The sequence below is a fragment of the Orycteropus afer genome, unplaced genomic scaffold (assembly GCF_000298275.1).
Source record: "Orycteropus afer afer isolate SDZICR_OR568_19922 unplaced genomic scaffold, OryAfe1.0 scaffold00093, whole genome shotgun sequence".
NCBI classification, from domain to species: domain Eukaryota; kingdom Metazoa; phylum Chordata; class Mammalia; order Tubulidentata; family Orycteropodidae; genus Orycteropus; species Orycteropus afer.
Window position 1 is genome coordinate 4,280,061 of NW_006921680.1, and position 21,041 is coordinate 4,301,101.

At 39.6% G+C, this 21,041-nt stretch overlaps 1 protein-coding gene and 1 pseudogene across 1 annotated transcript; one reads left to right on the forward strand and one right to left on the reverse strand.

Moving 5' to 3' along the window:
- Positions 1 to 565: 565 nt before the first annotated feature.
- On the reverse strand, positions 566 to 2,922 carry RFESD (Rieske Fe-S domain containing). Its single transcript, XM_007942547.2, has 3 exons — positions 2,748 to 2,922; positions 2,605 to 2,639; positions 566 to 829 (listed from the first exon to the last, which is right to left on the reverse strand). Exons 1-3 carry the CDS (start codon positions 2,920 to 2,922, stop codon positions 566 to 568), a joined length of 474 nt encoding a protein of 157 aa, XP_007940738.1.
- Positions 2,923 to 13,992: 11,070 nt separating this feature from the next.
- On the forward strand, positions 13,993 to 18,624 carry LOC103198403 (annotated as a pseudogene).
- Positions 18,625 to 21,041: the final 2,417 nt, after the last annotated feature.

A 21,041-nucleotide genomic window follows, 5' to 3' on the forward strand; every position in this document is an offset into this window, starting at 1 on the left:
TTTGAGCATTTCAATGTATTTAAATTTTAGTTATAAAAATATTAACAATCAAATAAGCGGTAGGGAAAGCATGGAGGTATAGATGAAATAAGAATGGTGGAGTGCTAGTAACTGTTGAAGTTGGGTGATGTGTGCACGGGAATTCATGGCACTATTCTGTTTGCTTTAAATATACTTAAAATATTCCAGCATAAAGATTGCTATACCAAATAGGGATTCTTGTCAGATAATTTAAAATCTTTCCTACTAGATCCTACTGTTTCCCTTTTATTCATTTTGAATACTCCCAATTATTTTTACTATACTTCAATTGAACATCTATTAAACTAACCTTCAGGTTCCAATCCAATTTAGAGACTTGATGACACATGTTGCATAGGTCCTGATGATAAACCTTTTATCACACTAAGTACATATGCATTTAAACCTTTTGAGTTTGTATGACTTTTAAAGATTGGTATCAACTGTGCCTGTGTTGGAAAAAAAAAATTCATTATCTTTGGCAAGGTTATTTAAAAAATATTTTCTAAGCATTTATAATTTTTTCAATTACCATATATTTTTATCATAAAGAAGTCTGAATTACTTTGAAGATTCCAGTGGCGTAAAAATCAGAGTCACATTTGAAAGGTTCAGTAGAAAGAGTTACATAAATATTCCCGTTGTCCACCGTCACCGTATGAATTCTTTGCTTTATTCCTTTGGAGCACCACGTGGGTTTTGCTGATGGATCTTTAGGATCTATAGACTGATACAGTCCTTCTCCTGTTGCCAAAGTAATTTTGTATTTATGCCAGGGGCAAACAATACAAGATCGTCCATCAAAATCCTGGGGAAGAAAATAATTGACTTAATAGTCTGACATTTCAAATGCTCATGATAATATCAGACTCGGAACCTACTGCAGAAGAACCAGGCTAAAGAACAGGCCAAAAAGCTTCTCTTTTTCCCTCCCATTTACAAATTACTCAGCCTAAGGCAGAACTTATTCTGACCATAATCATCAAGTCCTTTTTGCAGCTGATTAGAAACCCAGTGGGTTATCAGAAGATGACTTGCTTGGCAACTACACCATGTGACTGTAGCTGTGCTGTTATCTATTAGATGTTAATGTCACTTCCTTGACAGAAGTGAGCAAAGGCTTTAAGTGAAACAACAACAACAAAGGAATTTTCACTAACTGAGAAGAACTGTAAGCTTTAGATATAAATTCAAGTTGTATTACCAAAGGCATGAACACCTATATTAACTGAAGAGCAATTCGTGATCCAAAAAGCCAACACCCCATTTTGTCTTAAAGTAGTGCTTCTCAAACTTGAAAGAGTGTGGAAATCATCTGAATCTTGTTAAATTAGGGTGAAGTTCAAGATTCTGCATTTCTAAAAAGCTCCCAGGTGACACACAGATGCTGCTGGTCTGTGGACCACACTGAGTAGCAAAGACTAAAAGCTCTCTCTTTGGACTCAAAGTGAAGGAAATTCTTTCATGACTATCATCACCAGGTGCTTACGTTTCTCTTCTACACTACAAGTGCAGAAATTCTGATGTTGCATTCCCAGAGAACTGTCAGCAAACATGCATATGAATTTAAACACATGTATGTTTTTAAACATGAACAGCAGAAGTGTGGAAACAGGTATCAGGTGGAGAGAGTGGAAAGCTAAGTTCAATCTTGTACTTTATACCAATCAGAGAGAGAGAGTCATCAGCATCATCCTGAAGTAGAAAGCAAAAAATTAGGCAGCTACCTTTGTAATGTAGTAAGGCAGTTTTCCTATTTGCTCCTCAGTTAAGCTTTCAAAGTGTGGTTTCATTGTATGTGTGTACATATATTTATATACCTATAAATATTTGTGTTAAATTATGAAAGTCATATATACTCATTATAAAAACTTTACATTAAATTTTAAAAGTTTAAATGTGTATTAAGTAAAAAGTGAACATTCCTTTTGACAAAAATAGGGTCTCATTAGACCTAATATTCTACAACTTGCTTTCTTCACTCAAAAATGTATTAATGACATCCCTTCATACCAACACATATAATAAGTCTACCTCATTAATTTAATGGTGACATAGTATTTCATAGTATGGCTGTATCATAATTTATTTAACCAGTTTCCTATTATTAAAACATTTAGGTTGCCTCCAATTTTTTCATTACAATAAATAATGCTGCAACAAACCTCCCATTCATTCATACACACACACACACACACACACACACACTTAAGCATTTGTGCAGTAAGATGTGTAAGATATTGTTGTTGTTGTTGTTAGGTGTCATCGAGTCATCTCCAACTCATAGTAACCCTATGCACAGCAGAAGGAAACACTGCCTGGTCCTGCACCAGCTCCACAATTCTTGCTATACTTGAGCCTCCATGTGTAAGATAGGTATCTCAAACTATTGTACAAATGTTTGTGAGAGAGAGAGAGAGTGTGTGTGTGTGTGAATGAATGAGAGGTTTGTGTTTTTTTTTTACACTGTAGAGTTGTGAATTTCTAGAATATTGGTGATTATATTCAAAGCATTAAAATACAATCCAAACCCAAATATGGATAATAGGAAACGTGAGTTTGTTGAAAACAGATTTTACATACCTCTATTTCTCCCAAATGTAAAGGTCCTCCTGAGTCTGAAAAGGAATTAAATATTACATCTGGTCACTAGAAAATTGATAGTTTGGTGGTTTTGTGGTTAGTAAATAAATATAAGGTTTACATATTAAAAAATAAAATCTTACGGTAACAACGAATATCCATAGCATGATATTCTCCTTTGTGGTAGAAAATGACCACTTCTCGGTCATGGACAACAGCTGTCATTCTTTCAGACTTTTTAAGAGCATCTTCTCTGCCAACACATACAGAAGAATATTCCTTCTTTTCAGGATTTTGTGTAGAGCTGCTGAGGTCCATGCTAGTTGAACAACAAAAACAAAATAATGTTGCTAGTGGCTTTCATTAGTTTGGCTACAACTTAATCCATAGAGATAATCCTAAAACAAGTCTGGATTTCTCTGAGACTAATGAAGCACTTTTCTGTAGCTGCGTAAAATAACACATTCAAAGTACTGAGTGAACTGAGTCAATATTCTGAGTTAGAGACTGCCACAATTAAGGATGACTCCTCACTCTGAAGCAAGACTAACATTACCTTAATTTTAGTCTAAGATGGAAATTTCAGAACTCTAGGATACAGAGGCTAGATTCACCATCCTTTTATTTTTTTATCAAATTCACAGCTAAACAATATCCAATTATTGTCTACATCATTTTCAGTCTTTTGTTGAAGTTGGGATTCTTTGATAGTCTTAGTAGTCTTGGACCCCATATGTTGTTGTTGTTGTTATGTGCCGTCAAGTCGGACCCGACTCATAGCAACCCCTCCTTGGGTTTCTGAGGCGGTATCACTACGGAAGTAGATCACCCAATCTTCCTTCTGAGGAGTGGCTGGTGGGTTTGAACCGCCAGCCTTCTGGTTAGCAGTCAAGTGCCTTAGGCACTATGCTACCAAAGGACCCCATATAGAGGATTATTATTTTTTCCTAAGAGCCAGGTTGTGCAGTGCTGTGTGTGGATTTTATTCTAAGAGCAATGAAAGTCACTGAAGGGTGCAAGCCAGGGAAATGTGACACAGTCTGTTTTAAAAGGTCACCCTGGCTGTGTGAAGAATGAATTGTAGCAGAACAAGAATGGAAGCACAGAAATCAGAAAGCTACTGCAGTGGCCCATGGGAGAAATAATGGTGGCTTGTATTAGGGTGTTGATTCTGCAGGTGTAGTTGTTGTTATGTGCCATGAGTGGGACCTGACTCATAGCGACCCCTCCTTGCGTTTCTGAGGCAGTATACAAAGAGTGGCAATACCTACAACAATAACAGCAGTAGCTACATTTATATTGTGCTTACTACATGTCAGGCACTGTTTTAAGACTACATTTATTTCATTTCTTAACTCATTTAATCTCCCAACACAGCACTACAAAGAAGGTACTAATATTATCTTAGTTTTACAGTGAGCCAGCTGAGGCACAGAGAGATGATTAACTGGAATGAAGGAGCTGCAGAAAAAGAAAGAAGGATGGCTGTAGGTTTTAGGTTTGTGCAACTAGGTGGATGGCTGTGTCAGTGACCATAATGGGCAAGATTGAAAAATGAACAGTAGTTTTGCAGGGATGTGAAATTAAGAGCTAGCTCTATTTTTTATTTATTTTTTTAATGTGTCTTTTCTTGGATTATCTCTAACAGGTGAGACTGTTCCTGGGTTGTTACCCAAATGTGTGCTTTGTGGTTCTGTACTTTTGACGTTAGCCACAGCAAGGCTGGTCTGGCCGGAGGGTGTGAATTTCACTTTGGCCACATACTGCTGTCATGTTATTTAAGTAGAGAGAAGAAGCATGACTTAGAGAGCTGTGTTCCCATGCTCACTCTGCCAGCTCCAGCTGTGCAAATTGACTTGATGTTACTGAGGAAAATCTCATATTCTTTGCACTGACAATGGATAAAATGCAACCTATTTCACAGAGTTACTGTAGCAGTAAAATAAGATTTTTGAGCATTTTGTAACTCAAGTACCATGCTAGCACAGGAGACTTGGATGTCCTCTATATTATTCCCTGAGAATAGATAGGAGAATCTCCATAGAAATACTATTCTTTTTAGGATGGTGAAAAAATCAGAGGTTAGAGGGAGAAGAGTTGGGAGTGTTTAGGTAAAAGCAAATAAAGCTGTGATGAGAGAAACGGAAAGCTCACATCCTGGGAGGTGAACCTGTGAATAGGGTAAGCATGATTCCTTCAGCATCACCAGACCCTGGCAAGCAGCAGTACATCCCTAAAAGAGGGTGAAAATTCCTGAGTGGTTCCCAAAGTGTCTTGGCATGTTAAGGGCAGGCTGACAATGCTCAATATTTTTTGGAACTTAGAGAGGTCAGGAGTTTGATTGTAAAGATACTTTATTTCTTAGAGATTTTCCAAGAAGGAAACAGGCATCTAAGTTGATCCCTTAGACCTAATAGGAAATATTTCTCATAAGAGCTAGCTCTATTTTGTACGTGTTGAGTTTGAGGTGCCTAAGAGATTCAAGTGGAGCTATCAAGTCAGCAGTTAGATATCTGAGGCTGGAGGTGAAAGTTACCAGAGAGATAAATGTGGGTGTTCCCAAGTTATGGAATTCAATGGAATAACTGGGAGTGATAGCGTAGATAGAGAAGGGGGTCCAGGACAATTTCTGAAGCACAACAACATTAACAGGCCTGCAAGATGCCAAAGAAGGGCAAGACCAGTAGAGTGTCCAGTCTATTGCTAATCAAATGACATGCATGCACTGTTCTCTTCTCTGTCCCATATTCTCCTGGAACTGCAAATAAGTAGTAATTCATCAAAAAAGGCAGGCACTGCACTGCAGTAATATCAAGAGCTCTGATGGTGTAGTGCCTAAGGTATCTGACTGCTAACCAGAAGGCTGGCAGTTTCAAACCCACCAGCCACTCCTCAAAAAGAAGATTGGGCAATCTACTTCCGTAGAGATACAGCCTTGGAAACCCAAGGAGGGGTCACTATAAGTCGGAGCAGACTTGATGACAGTGAGTTTGGTTTGGTTTGGGGTAATATCCATCTAATACTGGTCACCTCTGTGTATTCTACAATGAATGATACATGAAGAAAACATGGACTTCCTAGGAAATATTGGTTGTCCTAAAAACTCTGGTGGGTCCAGACAGAGCTGGGACTACTCTGTACCCATCTCTCCCATAATTTCACTTATTCCCTATCCCTCCACTTTCCTAGAAATAAAATACTGGTTAGCATCCAAGCAAGGCTTTACATCAGAATATAACCATTACTTCTTGCTTTCCCCTATCTTTCTCGTTTGTCTTCTATCCTACTCTTTAATATCCTTTTGGCCAAATATAGAAATTGAAAGGTGAGAAAATCAAGATATGAGAAATCTCCACTGCTCTACACAGGTCTGAGTCCAAATAATGATTCATATACACCATTGTATAACATTTAATAAACATTCTTCAAAATTCAACGCTAAGCACACCATCAACCCTAAAATGGCACGTATGTGTATTTTCAACTCAAAATAACTATTTGGACAATTTTCTATGCCTCAGTACTTATGTGCATAACAAGCCTTTCATAACAAAATGTGACAACTTTCCTAAAAGCTCTGCTAAAGGTAATTCTCCTAGGTTTTACTTTTCCAGTTCCAAACATTTTTTCAGTTCCATTTTAATCAAATGTCATCATATTATGGATTTCTTTAATCAGAGTGGGAAACAATTTTTTTATGGCCTTTACAGTTTTTGTTTTTGTTATTGTTGTTTTGTTTTGTTAATTTTTTACTGTGCTTTGGGTAAGTTTACAGAGCAATTTCATTTTCCATACAGCAGTTCATACACATTTTGTCTCATGACATTAACTGTAATTTTCCACAATGTGCAGCTCTCTTCCCACTTCCTCCTCATAGTTACCTCTTCCCTGTATCCTTCTCTCCCATGTACTCCTGCCTCTGAACTGTCTCCCTGTGCATACACCACCCGTCTGTTCTTCCATGTTTGATCTCCCAAGAAGTGTATCTACCTGATATAAATGTTCAGCCCATATGCTGGTCCTTTATTTGGCTAGAAGGCACAGGAGTGAGTTCAATTTCAGACCTGAAGGGCAGCTAGGGGCCATAGTCTCAGGGTTTCACCAGGCTCTATACAGAGTGGGAAACTATTAAAAGATCCAGATAACTTGAGAGATATTCAAACCTGTCTTGTATAAGATAAGGAATTACATATGGAAAAAGAAAGGAAGTGAATGAAAGTGATGGCTCATGTTATTTGTAGCGGCCTAGCTACTCTGCTAGCGTAGTGCCTAAGACACTTGACTGCTAACCAGAAGTCTGGCGGTTCAAACCCACCACCCACTCCTTGGAAGGAAGGTTAGGCAATCTACTTCCGTAGTGATACAGCCTCAGAAACCTAAGGAGGAGTTGCTATATTGGGTTCCACTTGAAGCCACATAACAACAACAAGAAGCTACTGTTAGGGAGCTCTCGTGGCATAGTGCCTAATGCATTTGACTGCTAACTAGAAGGCTAGCAGTTCAAAACCACCTGCCACCTCAGAAGGAAGACTGAGCAATCTACTTCTGGAGAGATACTACCTTGGAAACCCAAGGAGGGGTCACTATGAGTCAGAATCCACTAGCAGTGAGTTTGTTTTTTTGTTTTTTACCTACTGTTAAACATTAGAAAATTTGGTATGGAATGCTCAACATATTAAATGCATTTAAAAATAAACAAACTCTATGCCCTCAGTCAGTTCCTACTCATAGTAAGCCCATGTGTTACAGAGTAGAACTGCTTCGTAAAGGGTTTTGTTTTTTTTTTGGCTGTAATCTTAACACAAGCAGATTGCCAAGACTGTCTAGCGCAGTGTGGCTGGGTGGGTTTGAACAGTTAACCTTTAAGTCAGTAGTCAAGTGTGGACTGTATGCACCACCAAGGGTCCTTGTTTTTGTTTTTAGGTGCTGTCAAGTCAATTTTGACTTGTAGCAACCCCACATAACAGAGTAGAATTGCCCCGTAGGATTTCCTAGGCTGTAGTCTGACAGAAGCCAATGACAGATCTTTCTCCGATGGAGCTGCCAAGTGAGTTCAAACCACCAACCTTTTGGTTAGCAGCTGAGTGCTGAGATACCAGGGCTTCAGGGATCTTATTACATGTCTATAATTTAAGGGGGAGCTCTGGTAGCATAGTGGCTAAGACACTTGCCTGCTAACCAGACGGCTGGTGGTTCAAACCCACCAGCCACTCCTCGGAAGGAAGGTTGGGCAATCCTACTTCCGTAGTGATACTGCCTCGGAAACCCAAGGAGGGGTCGCTATGAGTCGGGTCCGACTCGACGGCACATAACAACAACAACAACAACAACATAATTTAAGGTATTTAAGAAAACTACAAATCACATGTCAACTTCAAGTAAGTATTCTAATTTTAGGAGAATGATCCTTCACAATCTACATCCTCTTCAAATATAATAATATTGTCATAATTCATGGGAAGTTATTCAGCATGACAATGTACCTTTCCTTAATCAACAGGAACCTGCCATTTTAATTTAACTGAAGTCTCCGGTTGTCATTTCATATACAAACATACTCAATTTCTTTAAAAGGCACACTTGGACCTTGATGTACCTAACTTAGAATGGTTACAAACTATGGACCCATGGTCCTCCCAACAAGAGGGAAAATTTGTTACATGGCAGTACCGGTGGCTTCAGGCTTTCTGCAGAGAATTTTCCTGATGGCTTCTTTAAATATTTATTTAATCTTGTATGATCCGTTACAAGTTTTGACATATTAGGAAAAGAGCTTGGTTCATCTAAAAATAAGTTTATAAAACAGAGAAATTATTATTCAGAAATGAAACCTCTATGTGAATGCGTTAGGAGTGAGCTTTAGAAAGGAGAAGTTCATAGTCCACTATTTTGAGAAGGGTGGTGCTAATGGTTAAGAGCTTGATTACGAACCAAAAGATTGCAAGTTCAGACCTACCCAGAGGCACCGTGGAAAGAAAGGTCTGGAGACCTGCTTCTAATAGGTTGCAGGTTTGAACACCCAATGGAGCAGTTCTACTCCGCCCACATGGGGTCACCATGAAGTGGAGTTGACTCACAGTAACAATTTGGTTTGGTTTATTTTGAGAGGTGTATAGTATAGAGCCATATACAAGATAGATACGTATAAGGCAGGGCTCCCAAACTGGGTGTAGGTAGAGAAGAGGTAGCAAGAAGACAAACAGTGATACAGAGTGTCTTCGGTTGACAGGATGAGATAGATAGAGGCTTTAAATTCAATGTGCAGAGGAAAGGATTATATAAATCAAGCTTACAAAGATAGAGAAATATCAATTTGTACTCTGAAGTTCGCACTGTTTAGGTTGGTCTACTTAACCTGGTTACTTGCAAAGAAGACTATGCCCATGTTTTTCTGGGTTAGCCATGGCTGATGAGAGGCTAGGATACTGCCTCTCTAAAGTCTTATGAGTTGACTTGATTTTGGCAACTATCCAAAGTATGCAAAAGTGCTCAGGTGGTAGTATTTACATCCACAGTGTTGGGTGTGCTGCCTTTATCTCACTTGGTAACAGAACAGACATAAGGTTAATATGATAAGAATAAGAACAAGAACAGGCAAATGAACTAAAAAAGGAAGAAACAGGCTGAAGAAAAAGAAAGAAATGTGGAATTTGCAACACATACATAACTGACAAACCTTAAAGATCCTGAATACATAAAGACCTCCTATGGAAACCCAAGGAGGGGTCGCTATCAGTCAAATCAACTTGAGGGTAGTATTATAACAACAACAACAACAAACCCCAACAACAAACCACCACCCATTTGTCAGTTTGTTGTACTGTGGTGACTTGCATGTTGCTTTGATGCTAGAAGCTGTGCCACCAGTGTTTCAAGTACCGCCAGGGAGCCAGGTTTTAGCAGAGCTCCCAGACTAAGACTAAGACAGACTAGAAAGAAAGGCCTGGTGATCTACTTCTGAAAATTAGCCAATGAAAACCTTATGGATCACAGCAGAGTACTGTTCAATTGACTTGCTTGCTTTGGGGACATCATTAGGAGGGATCAATCACTGGAGAAAGACATCATGTTTGAAGTAGAGGGCTGGCAAAGGACACTTTCAGTGAGATAGACTGCCACCACAGCCACCACAGTTGACTTGAACATGCCGGCCATCATGAGGATAACCCAGAACTGGGCAACGTTTCATTCTGTTGCATACAAGGTCAGGATGAGCCAGAGCCTACTCAATAGCAGCTATCTATCTAGAGATCAATATGAAAATTCCAAATAACCATGGGAAAACAGAGAAAAGACATGAACAAACAAAAGACGAGGAAATCTAGATAGCCAATAATCATATGTAAAGATGCTTACCTGCATTAGTACGGAAACAAAAAATAAATGAAAAGCAAAGCCACAAAGGGATACTATTTTCCACCCATCACACTGGCAAAAAATTATGCCAAGTATTGCTAGTGATGACATCAATAAGTGTTGCCATAGTTTGGCATTAACTAGCAAAGATGAACATATTCATGACTCAACCATCCCAGTTTAGGTATATTCCACAGAAAAATGTGCACCAGTATACCAGAACACATGCACAAGAATGGTTAGAACAGCAAATGGCTAGAAACAGTTAAAAAAAAAAAAAATAGTAGAATGCATAATCTGTACATGTTCATTGAATGGAATGCTTCATAGTAGTGAAAAATGTATGGCCACATAAAGTTGGATTAATTTCAAGAACCAAAATCAAACCCACTGCTATTGAGTTGATGCCAACTTGTAGCAACCCCTTATAGGTCAGAGTAGAATTGCCTCATAGGATTTCCAAGTAAATCTTTACAGAAGCAGCCTCATTTTTGTCCCGCAGAGTGGCTGGTAGGTTCAAACCTCCAACCTTTTGGTTAGCAGCTGAATGCTTTAACTACTATGTCACCAGAGTTCAATTAATTCCAAAACAGTAAATTTAATGGTCAAAAAAAGAAAAAATTCAGTATGCTTATATTTTAAAATTCATTTTGAGTAAACTTACACATTTTCGTCAAGCGTCAAACAGGCATAACAACATACTCATGGATATGTGGCTGCATAATACAGGGTAAATCTATTTTAAAATACCAAGGAGGAGAATAAGCACAAATACAAGTCTCAAATCATTATATTTAACTCTTATGTTTAAAATTACTTTTTCAATATTTAATTGTATCCTATTTTACATTTACAAAGCAAATGACCCAAATCCCAAGGGGGACAAAATGACACTTTTTGTTCTCAGAGAATGTGCCTTTTCATAGATTATGAATTGAGAACTGTGCACAGTTCACTTTAAAATTTGGTACTATAAAAGAAATAGGAAAAACTATTTTAAAAAAACCCCACAGTATCAAGCAGGCGACAAAAACAGATGTAGACTAATATAAAAAATTAAGTACCCCCCTAACTCCTAAATAAATGAGAACCAAATGTAGTCTTCCTTCTAATTCCAGTCTCTTGAACCATATAGTTTTTTCCCTCCAATCCAGAAAAACTGGACTGTAGTGAACTTTGCAAGGGATGATAAGATGAGCAGAGAAGGCTGACACTAAATGATAAAGGTTTCAGAGAACTATGATTACAGCTTTGCACTTTACTTAAGAATGTATTTATCTCATCCTTCAAATAATTGTTCCCTCTGTGCATCATAAGTGGTTCTATTTATTTTTGATGTCTGGTGACCACTTATATTTAACGTCTATATTGTTTATAATTAAATATTGTGAACATCATAGTTCATTCAGACAATAGGAAGGGAATCCATGGTAGTGTTCACCTAAATTACTGTAACTTTCATGCACTATTCATACACTCCCACACATTTCCTCTTTTTTGAGTCTACTTTAAAATAGTAGAATCTTAGCTGAATTAAAAGAAAGTGAAAAATTAAAGAACTCACTGAGTTTGGGGGCTAGATGAAGAAAATTTCCTTCTGAGAAATGTAACAACTTTATTCTACAATTCTTTTCAAGAATTTATTTATTTTTTGTCCTATGCATAAAGTCTGGTCTCTAACCATGCTAACTTTATATAAAATGACACATTAGCTAAATGGATTCTCAGTCTCTATTAAATATCTTTCAGACACTGGGAATACATTAGGATGAATTTCAAAATTCATTTAAATTTAAAAAGGATGAATTTCACTCAATTACATTTCCATCAGACATTAGCAACAAAGGAGACATGATCAGAGGAGGGAAATTAAAGGTACTTACTCATTACTCCTCTTGAGCACTGACTGAAGTACTTTTACTAGTCTGGGGACTGGACCTGCATGTTCTCTGGATGATTAGGCTACAGGGTGACACCCTTGCTTTTATCTTCAAGCAAGAAAACATGAAATATGCCTTTGCAAGTAGTTTTGTATTTCTTTGGAAGACAGAATAATAATAGATAAAACTAGCTATTCTTTAGAGAGTGCTTTCTGCTGACCACTTTGTATATATGAGCTCATTAAGCCTCACAAAACTGCTGTGGAGCAGTTATTGTACTTGTTTTCCAGGTGAAGAAACAAAGCCTCAAGGAGGTTAAAAAGCTTGCCCCAAATCACAAAGCAGCAGAAGCAAAATTCAAACCCAGATCATGTTAAGTCTACGTTAGATAAATATTGATACATAAATCCTAACATCTCACTTAGGTAGCATCCGTGATTAAAAAAAAAAAAAAAAAAAAGTAGCCTGCAAGTAAACTATGATGAAAGAAAGAAAAATAAACTTTATGCAGATAGAAAGCACAAAAGCAAGCCCTGGCACACAATAGTTAGCGCAGGTGTGCTAACCGAAAGGTATTGGTAACCCGCCCCGCACGCCTAAAGAGCTGAGAGCTGGCCATGTGCTCTCTTAAAGATTACAGCCTAGGAAACACTATAGGGCAGTTCGGTAGTTCCTCTCTCGCTCTCTCTCTCGCTCTCTCTCTCTCTATAAATGATGTATGCATGTATGTACCAAAAAAACAAACTCACGGCCATTGAGTCAATACTGACTCACAGAGACCCTTATTGAGTTTCTGAAGCAGTAAATTTTTACGGAAGTAGATTGCCCCATTTTCCTTCCATGGAGCGTCTGGCGGGGGGGTCTGATCGTTAGCAGTGAATGCCTTAAGCACTACGCCACCAGAGCTTTTATATCTATAACTCGATGGCAGTGAGTTAGTGAGGTTTTATGATAATGATCATGAAGGTTATGAATTTTTGTTGTTGTTTGGGAACATTAATGTGGAAGAACGGTGTCAACAAATTTTTAAAATGAAATACTTGCCTAGTAACTTAATAAAGTCAAGTAGTTACTCTGGGTTCCCTATCTTCCTCTGTTCTATAAGAGATCCCAGATCACCAGGTGAGTTCACCCTGGGAAGGAATCCGACTTTTTGTCTTACATGAGGCAAGCAGCACAATCTCACTGGCACCAGCAGTTTTGCAAGAATGGCTTTTGTAATAATAGCACCTGACCCATATTACATGGTGAGGAATAAATGCTTTACTATAAACGCTTTAATTCACTTCGAGTATTTAAAGTCAGGCCTGACCATGGGAAATGCTCGAAGGTCCTTCCACCTTTGGTACTTTAGCGACCAATGACTGCTGCAAGTTGTACTTAATAGTTTAGGTAACATAGTGCCTAAGGCACTTGACTGCTAACCAGAAGGCTGGCGGTTCAAACCCACCAGCCACTCCTCAGAAGGGTAGTCGGGCAATCTATTTCCACAGTGATACCTCCTCGGAAACCCAAGGAGGGGTCGCTATGAGTGAGATGGCACATACAACAAAAAAGAGGTCTGTAGTTCTCATACTAATGTGTGCTGAAACGAAACCAGTTGTTGTCAAACTCCGGCAACCCCATACGTATCAGAGTATTACTGTACTCCATACAGTTTTCATTGGCTGTGACCTTTTGGAAGCAGATCATCAGGGCTTTCTTCCGAGGCTCCTTTGCACGGCCAGCCTTTTGGTTGGTAACCCAGCATTTAACTGTTTAAGCCACTCAAGGACTCCTGAACAGTGCACTTAAGTCCAAGAGCCACAAAGGCAGTCCAGACGTGGCTGTTCACACGCTGTGGATTTTCCCAACTGTATACTTAAAGACACCAACATATGGGAAGGACGGGGCTGCAGAAAACCAGGAGCAGTTTTTACAATTTACAGCGCACAAATGATAATGAAGTTTGTTTAAAAACGCTTCGCTTCCCCGCCCCCATGAAGCCGTCTACTTGCAAGCAGGTCTGGGGCGAGAACCAGATTCTCAATGCAAGCAAACTTGGTAAGCCACGCTCTGACCCGGCGCAACCCCGCGCTGGCATGTTAATCGTTAACCAAAGCTAAGCCGCAGCCCTGGGAAGGAGGCAGTGCCCGGAAGGCCAAGGGAGCAAATGCCACACTACAACTGCCTTCGCCAACTGCTTAGCCACGGCAACCGGAAGCCCCAGCTCAAGCTGCACCGCGGGCCGGAAGCAGCGGGCCCTACGAGCCCCGCCCCGAGCCAGGCCATTCAACCCCTCCCCGGGAGAACAGATCTTACGGTCCTAGAGCCTCCGCTCTGCCTCCGTGTAGTGCGACTGCGCAAGCCAAAGCTCCGGGACAGGAGCGGCGCCTCCGCGGGGCGGGGCAAAGCCGCCCACATGATCCCAGTGCTTTTGCCTCCAGTACTCCCTTGGTCACACTGCCAGCAGATAAAGGCTTCCCGACTTTGATCGCTAGCCAGCTATGCTCTGCTAGGGTCTCCGAACTGGAAGTCATATTTATTTATTTATTGTTAATTTTTATTGTGGTTTGGGTGAAATTTTACAGAGCAAATTCATTTCCCTACAGCAGTTCATACACATTTTGTCTCATGACGTTGACTGCAATTTCCCATAATGTAACAGCTCTCTTCCCACTTCCTCCCCATAGTTACCTCTTTCTTGTGCCCTTCCTTCTTCTGCATGCCTTCCTGCCCCACCCCTCACCCACCATCTCCCTGCATATACAGCCCTTACCTAACAGGAAGTCTTCATTGTGTGTTTAATAGTTCTGGGTGGCATCAATTTATTTTTTTTAAAATGTTTGTTGATCTCACAAGTATCTAAATTTTACATTTACCCAACAATCTCACTTGAAGAAATTTATCTTATAAAAATATTTTCAAAAGTTTGTTACAATGCATGTAATGCATGTTGCTGTTGGATGCCATTAAGTCAATTCCAACTCCTAGAGATGCCATGTGACGGAGTAGAAATGCCTCCTAGGGTTTTCTTGTCTGTAGTCTATAGGGAAGCAGGGCACCAGGTCTTTCTCTAAAAGAGCTGCTGGGTGGGTTCTAATGGCCAACTTTTAGGTTTGCAGCTGAGCACTTAACCACTGCATCACCAGGGTTCCTTAATCCATGTATAAAGATGCTTATTGCAAGCGAAGATGTCACTTTAAGGACTAAAGTGCACCTTATTAAAGCCATGATATTTTCAATCACCTCATATGCATTTGACTGCTAACCAGAAGGCTGGTGGTTCAAACCCACCAGCCACTTTTTGGAAGGAAGATTGGGCAATCTACTTCTGTCGTGATACCTCCTTGGGGCTATGAATCAGATTCACTGGCAGTGTTTTGTTTTGTTTTTCCAATGTGCATGTGAAAGCTGGACAATGACTAAGGAAGACCAAAGAAGAATTGATGTCTTTGAATTACCATGTTGGCAAAAAATATTCAATATACCATGGACTGACTGCCAAAATGAACAGATCTGTTTTGGAAGTACAGCCAGAATGCTCCTCAGAAGCAAGGATGGCCAAGACTTAGTCTCATGTGCTTTGGACGTGCTAACAGGAGGGATCAGTCTCTGGTAAAGGACATCATGCTTGGTGAAGTAGAGGGTAAGCTAAAAAGAGGAAGACGGTCAACAAAAAGTATTGACACAGTGGCTGCAACAAAAGCTCAAACATAGCAACGATTTTGAAGATAGTACAAGACCCAGCAGTAGTTTGTTCTGTTGTACATAGGGTTGCTATGAGTAGGAACAAACTCGATGGTACCTAACAACAACACCAACATAGTAAGGAAAGGAGAAGACTAGCTAGTCATCATCAACAGGAAAATGGTTAAATAAAATTCAGTGTAGACATATGAATTACATTGTAGCTGTATACTCAAAGGACAAATTCCCTGGTGTAATGAAAGTTAAAGGGCAAAGTATAGAATACTATATTTTATTTAGTGTATTGTTAGTATAAATAAAAATTACCTGTAGTGATACAAATATGCAGGCATATACATACACTTAAAAAAAAAAAAAGAATTCTGAGGAAATTTAATAGTGTTGGTTTGGGGTGAGATTGAGGAGTAATTTTCACTGTCATCTTCTGAACCTTGCAGTAATCTTTGAATTTTGTAAACATGAAGTAGTTTCTTTTATAGTAAAATGGCAACTGGAGTTATATAGTCAGTCAAATTATGAGCAATATATATTTTTTTCTCTATATACTTCTCTGAATTAAAACAAACAAAAATCCTTATCCCAACTAAACCCACTGCTACTGAGTCAATTCTGGCTCATTGCAATCCTATTCCGAGGTGGTATCACTACGGAAGTAGATTGCCCAACCTTCCTTCCCAGGAGTGGCTGGTGGGTTTGAACTGCCAGCCTTCTGACTAGCAGTCAAGTGCCTTAGGCACTACGCTACCAGAGTTCCCTTTTTATACTTCCCTGAATTAAAACAAAAAAAAAATCCTTATCCCAACCAAATCCATTGCTACTGAGTCAATTCTGACTCATAGCAATCCTATAAAAAAGAATAGAACTACTCCCACAGGGCTTCCAAGGCTGTAATTTTTAAGCAAGCAGACTGCCACATTTTCTCCCACAGAGCAGCTGGTGGGTTTACACTGCCAAGCTTTTGGTTACCAGCCAGATCTTTACCATTGTGCTACTACGGCTCTCCTAGTATTGGTGGTGTTTTGTGCTGTCAAGTCAGTTCTGACTCATGGTAACCCTGTATGATAGAGTAGAACTGCCCCATAAGGTTTCTTAGACTGAAATCTTTACAGGAGCAGATTGCCACATGTTTCTTGTAAGCAGCTGCTGGTAGGTTTGAACTATCAACCTTTCAGTTAGTAGCCACATGCTTAACCACCATGCCACCAGGTCTCCTTTCTTTTAGTATGTTGTTGTTGTTATTTGCCGTCGAGTCGGCCCCGACTCATAGCGACCCCTCCTTAGGTTTCCGAGGCAGTATCACTACGGAAGTAGGATTGCCCAACCTTCCTTCCAAGGAGTGGCTGGTGGGTATAGTAGTTCTTAATCCTAGCCACACCTTAGAGTTACCTGGGGAGTTTTAAAGTCTGTGCCACAGACCAATAAAATAAAAATCTCTGGGGGATAGGGCCCAAGATCAGTATCAAAGCAAAACAACAAAGCATTAACAACTTTCCCAGTGATTCCAGTATGAACCCAGGATTGAACATCCCTACCTGCATTTCTTGTTTTGTTGTTAGGTACCATCCAGTTGTCTCCGACTCATCATGAACCTATGCACAGCAGAATGAAACACTGCCTCGTCTTGTGCCAGCCTCTTTTATAGTAAAACCTACCTTTGTTGTTGTTGTTGTTGTTTGCCGTCGAGTCGGCCCCGCCTCATAGCGACCCCTCCTTGGGTTTCCGAGGCAGTATCACTACGGAAGTAGGATTGCCCAACCTTCCTTCCGAGGAGTGGCTGGTGGGTTTGAACCGCCAGCCTTCTGGTGAGCAGTCTACCTTTAGTGTGCTACAAATGGGTTACAGGTTTGCTGACATACTGATCTCACACTCTAGGGGCCCAATGGACCTGGAGCAGCCTTGTCCATTTACTCCCAGCATGCCATATAAGTGACTTTTTTCCCCATGAATCTAAACATGTAAGATGTTGAGAAGCCCAGAATAATGGATTTGCCTCCAGAGCTAATTTTTTTCTGATTCTATTTAGTTCAGTATAGTTTTAGAATGCTTAGTGATATTTTATGGGATAATTTCCTTTTTTGGCCATTTGTTTCATTGACCCAGGCACAAATTAACCATCTAATTTTGAGATGCCACATTACCAATTTGATTTATTCTCATTTCCATCATCTGTTATCCCTTCCAAATTATTTTAGGGGTGCATAGAGGGTGTTAGCAGTCCCTGGGTCATGTCACTGAAGGACTGAATAAGATTTGTAATTGCTTAAAAAGAAAAAATTCTTCTTTTTCGCTTTGGCATAATCTGAACATTGCATTGGAGAAATACATTTTAGATTCATCAATAGTAATTCTGGGAGTGCTAAGGAAGATGGCAGCATGAGGGCTGCCCACCTACGGATTGCCTCTGCTTGAGACCTGCTACTGCAGGCTGGCCCCTGTGGTCTCCAGCCAGGCTTCTGGAGATTGACATCTTCCAGTATCAGACCTCAAGAAGACAACTGGTTTAAAGTCTTTATTCATCTGGAAAGTTGATCCAAGAAAAGATACCCACTCCAACCTCCTGGCCAAAAGGAAATGACCAGTCTGTACAAAACAAACTAGTTTCACAATGTTAAACCAGAATGCCTAGAAGCATAGAACAAAATTTGTCAAGAGATGTTGCCAAAGATTTACAAAGATACACATTATCCTTTTACTTTGGTGGGATCTTGGAGCACGTGGTATGGCTAGGAGATTCAGCTGTCTACCTCTCGAGGTACAAAGGAGGCTACCCTGCCCTTATAGAGGTGATGAGTAATCTCAGAGAAAATCAGGGATTTGTAGAATTCTGTAAATCAAGAAGGTAAAAGCTCCTCTCCAGGAACAATCAGCTGCTACTGGAGTTCCGATTCTGGAATGAGCTTGTCCTACAGTAATATATATGAATTCAGGTTTTAGCAGCTCTGACCCAGAACCGTGATTGAGTGGAGCAGTTCCTGGTTCTGGATAATTAGCTTCTGGCAGGACAATAGTGAAGAGATGGGAGGATTCTTCCCTCAGATTGAGCATGGTGCATCATTGGGCTTACAAGGATCTGCAGACCCCAGAAGATATATGAAATACAGCATGACATAAACATAGCTGGGAAGGACTGATACAGGCTCATTTATTTAGGAAATAGAATCCAGAATCATCGCACTGAAGACCGTGCACCTGTTTACTTTGATATAGTAAAGCTGTATAACAAAAAAAAAGACTCAAACTCACTGCCATCCAGTGGAATCGGACTCACGGTGACTCCCCGCCTTGGGTTTCTGAGGTGGTATCTCTACGGAAGTAGATTGCCTAGTGTTCCTTTGGAGGAGTGGCTGGTGGGTTTGAAACGCCAGCCTTATGGTTAGCAGTCAATGCCTTAGGCACTACACTACCATAGAGTCTACTTATCTGTGCCTACATGAATTTTAGTGACAGGTATTTGTCATAAGTTAATTTTATGGTATACATTGTATGTCATGTGAAAAAGAAACAGTGACATGTAAACTGTTATATATATATAATACATATATTATTACACATATATCAGAGGCCCCTTTTCTTCAGAATTTATGTCCTCACCAGAAAGGAAACTGTTGCAGTCTGCTTGATTGTGACAGTGCTGTTTTCCTCTTTAAAACACCCCAATGTTTCTGGAACATGGTTTGTAATACCAAGCCACCCCCACTCCCAGCCTCCAGGAAAATAGGACCCAGATTAAAATTTGAATCATGTCCAAATAGGACTCTTACCAAGGAGGTGGGGCGGGGGGAGTCATTTCTTTATAAAAAGCATAACTGTTTTATAATTACAGATTTTAGACAAATTTTTTGTATCAGGAAGAAATTAATTTTTTTCATGTTTCTGCAAGTGTTTTTTTACTCTCAAACTAGGAACAAATTAAAAGTGTACTCAATACCCTAAAATGTTTAAATTCACCCTCATCTGTAATCAGTCAACATATTAAAAAATATGTCATTAGGAAGCTGGTAGTGATTGACAATGTCCATTTAATCAGTAGTTCAGTTTTCACCCAGTTTATCATGACATCTCTATATGAGAGGGGAAAACACAGCTTGAACCTGTATATCATCTGTGATTCTGAAACAAATACCTTGAATAGCACTAGTTTGTATTTGTAATATTTTTCCATAATGAAACAAGTAGGCAAAGAGGTTTTCTTTTATAAGTAATCATTTGTACCTCAGACATTATCTGGTTGATATTTTAATAAACTCATAGCAGGTACTTCCAAGAGCATGTATGAGGGGTAGTGCATGTTGAGATTTAAATCACCATCAAGCTGCATACTTTGTATAGCTCTGTTTGAGTTAGTTATTTTAATAAAGTGAGCCAATTTTTTGTCCATACTCATGTGAAAGTCCTATTGAAATGGAAAATCCTGTCTGCTCCCCAAAATTCAAGTATTTATGTGTAAAACACAGTGTGAATAAAACATATATCAGGTGTCCAACTTTTACATGTGAATAGTTTTCTGCAAGAACATATAAAAGTCAGTAAAGCCCTATTAATTAAAAACATCATAAATCTGATCTTGAATAAACTGAAGGTCTCGTAAATAATGCACACATGTATATACAATTAAGAATGAGAGTGAAAAATGAAACTATCTTTTATCTCTGCCCAATGTTTAAATGTGATTATAGTCATGTCACGGGAGCTCTGGTAGCATAGTGGCTAAGGCACTTGACTGCTAACCAGAAGGCTAGTGGTTCAAACCCACCAGCCACTCCTCAGAGGGAAGGTTGGGCAATCTACTTCTGTAGTGATACTGCCTCGGAAACCCAAGGAGGGGTCGCTATGAGTCGGGTCCGACTTGACGGCACATAACAACAACAACAACATAGTCATGTCATAACATTAAATGCTGGCGAAGTTAAGTAGCAGCAGAATAAACTACCTCTCTCCCCTTAACCCTGACATGCACACACACAAATACACACACATACAGTTATGCACACATAATTAACAGCAGGAATCCATACCATCCATTTGAAAGTCATTGGTGGCGTAATGCCTAAGGCATTTGACTACTAACCACAAGGCTGGGGGTTCAAACCCACCAGCCACTCCTTGGAAGGAAGATTGGTTAATCTACTTCTGTAGAGATACCCAAGGAGGGGCTGCTATGAGTCAGGACCAACTCTACAGCAGTGAATTTGTTTATTTGTTTTGGTATAGTTCAGAATAAAATTCATGATTCTTATTTAAAAATTTCAGTGGAACAATTTCACCCCTATGTGGACACCACTACCACAAAATTCTACCTGACGCCATTTGGGGACACTTTCTACTTCCTGTCTCCTTGGAACCAATTTGCTTTTTCCTCCCTTCTTTCATTCGTTCTTTCCTCCTTTCCTTTCCTGTGCTTCTAACATTGGCTGACTAGTGCCATCTATTGGTACCTCTGGGATTAAATTTTATTTAAACAAACATCTTATGTTGTTGTTATGTGCCGTGGAGTCGGACCTGACTTGGGTT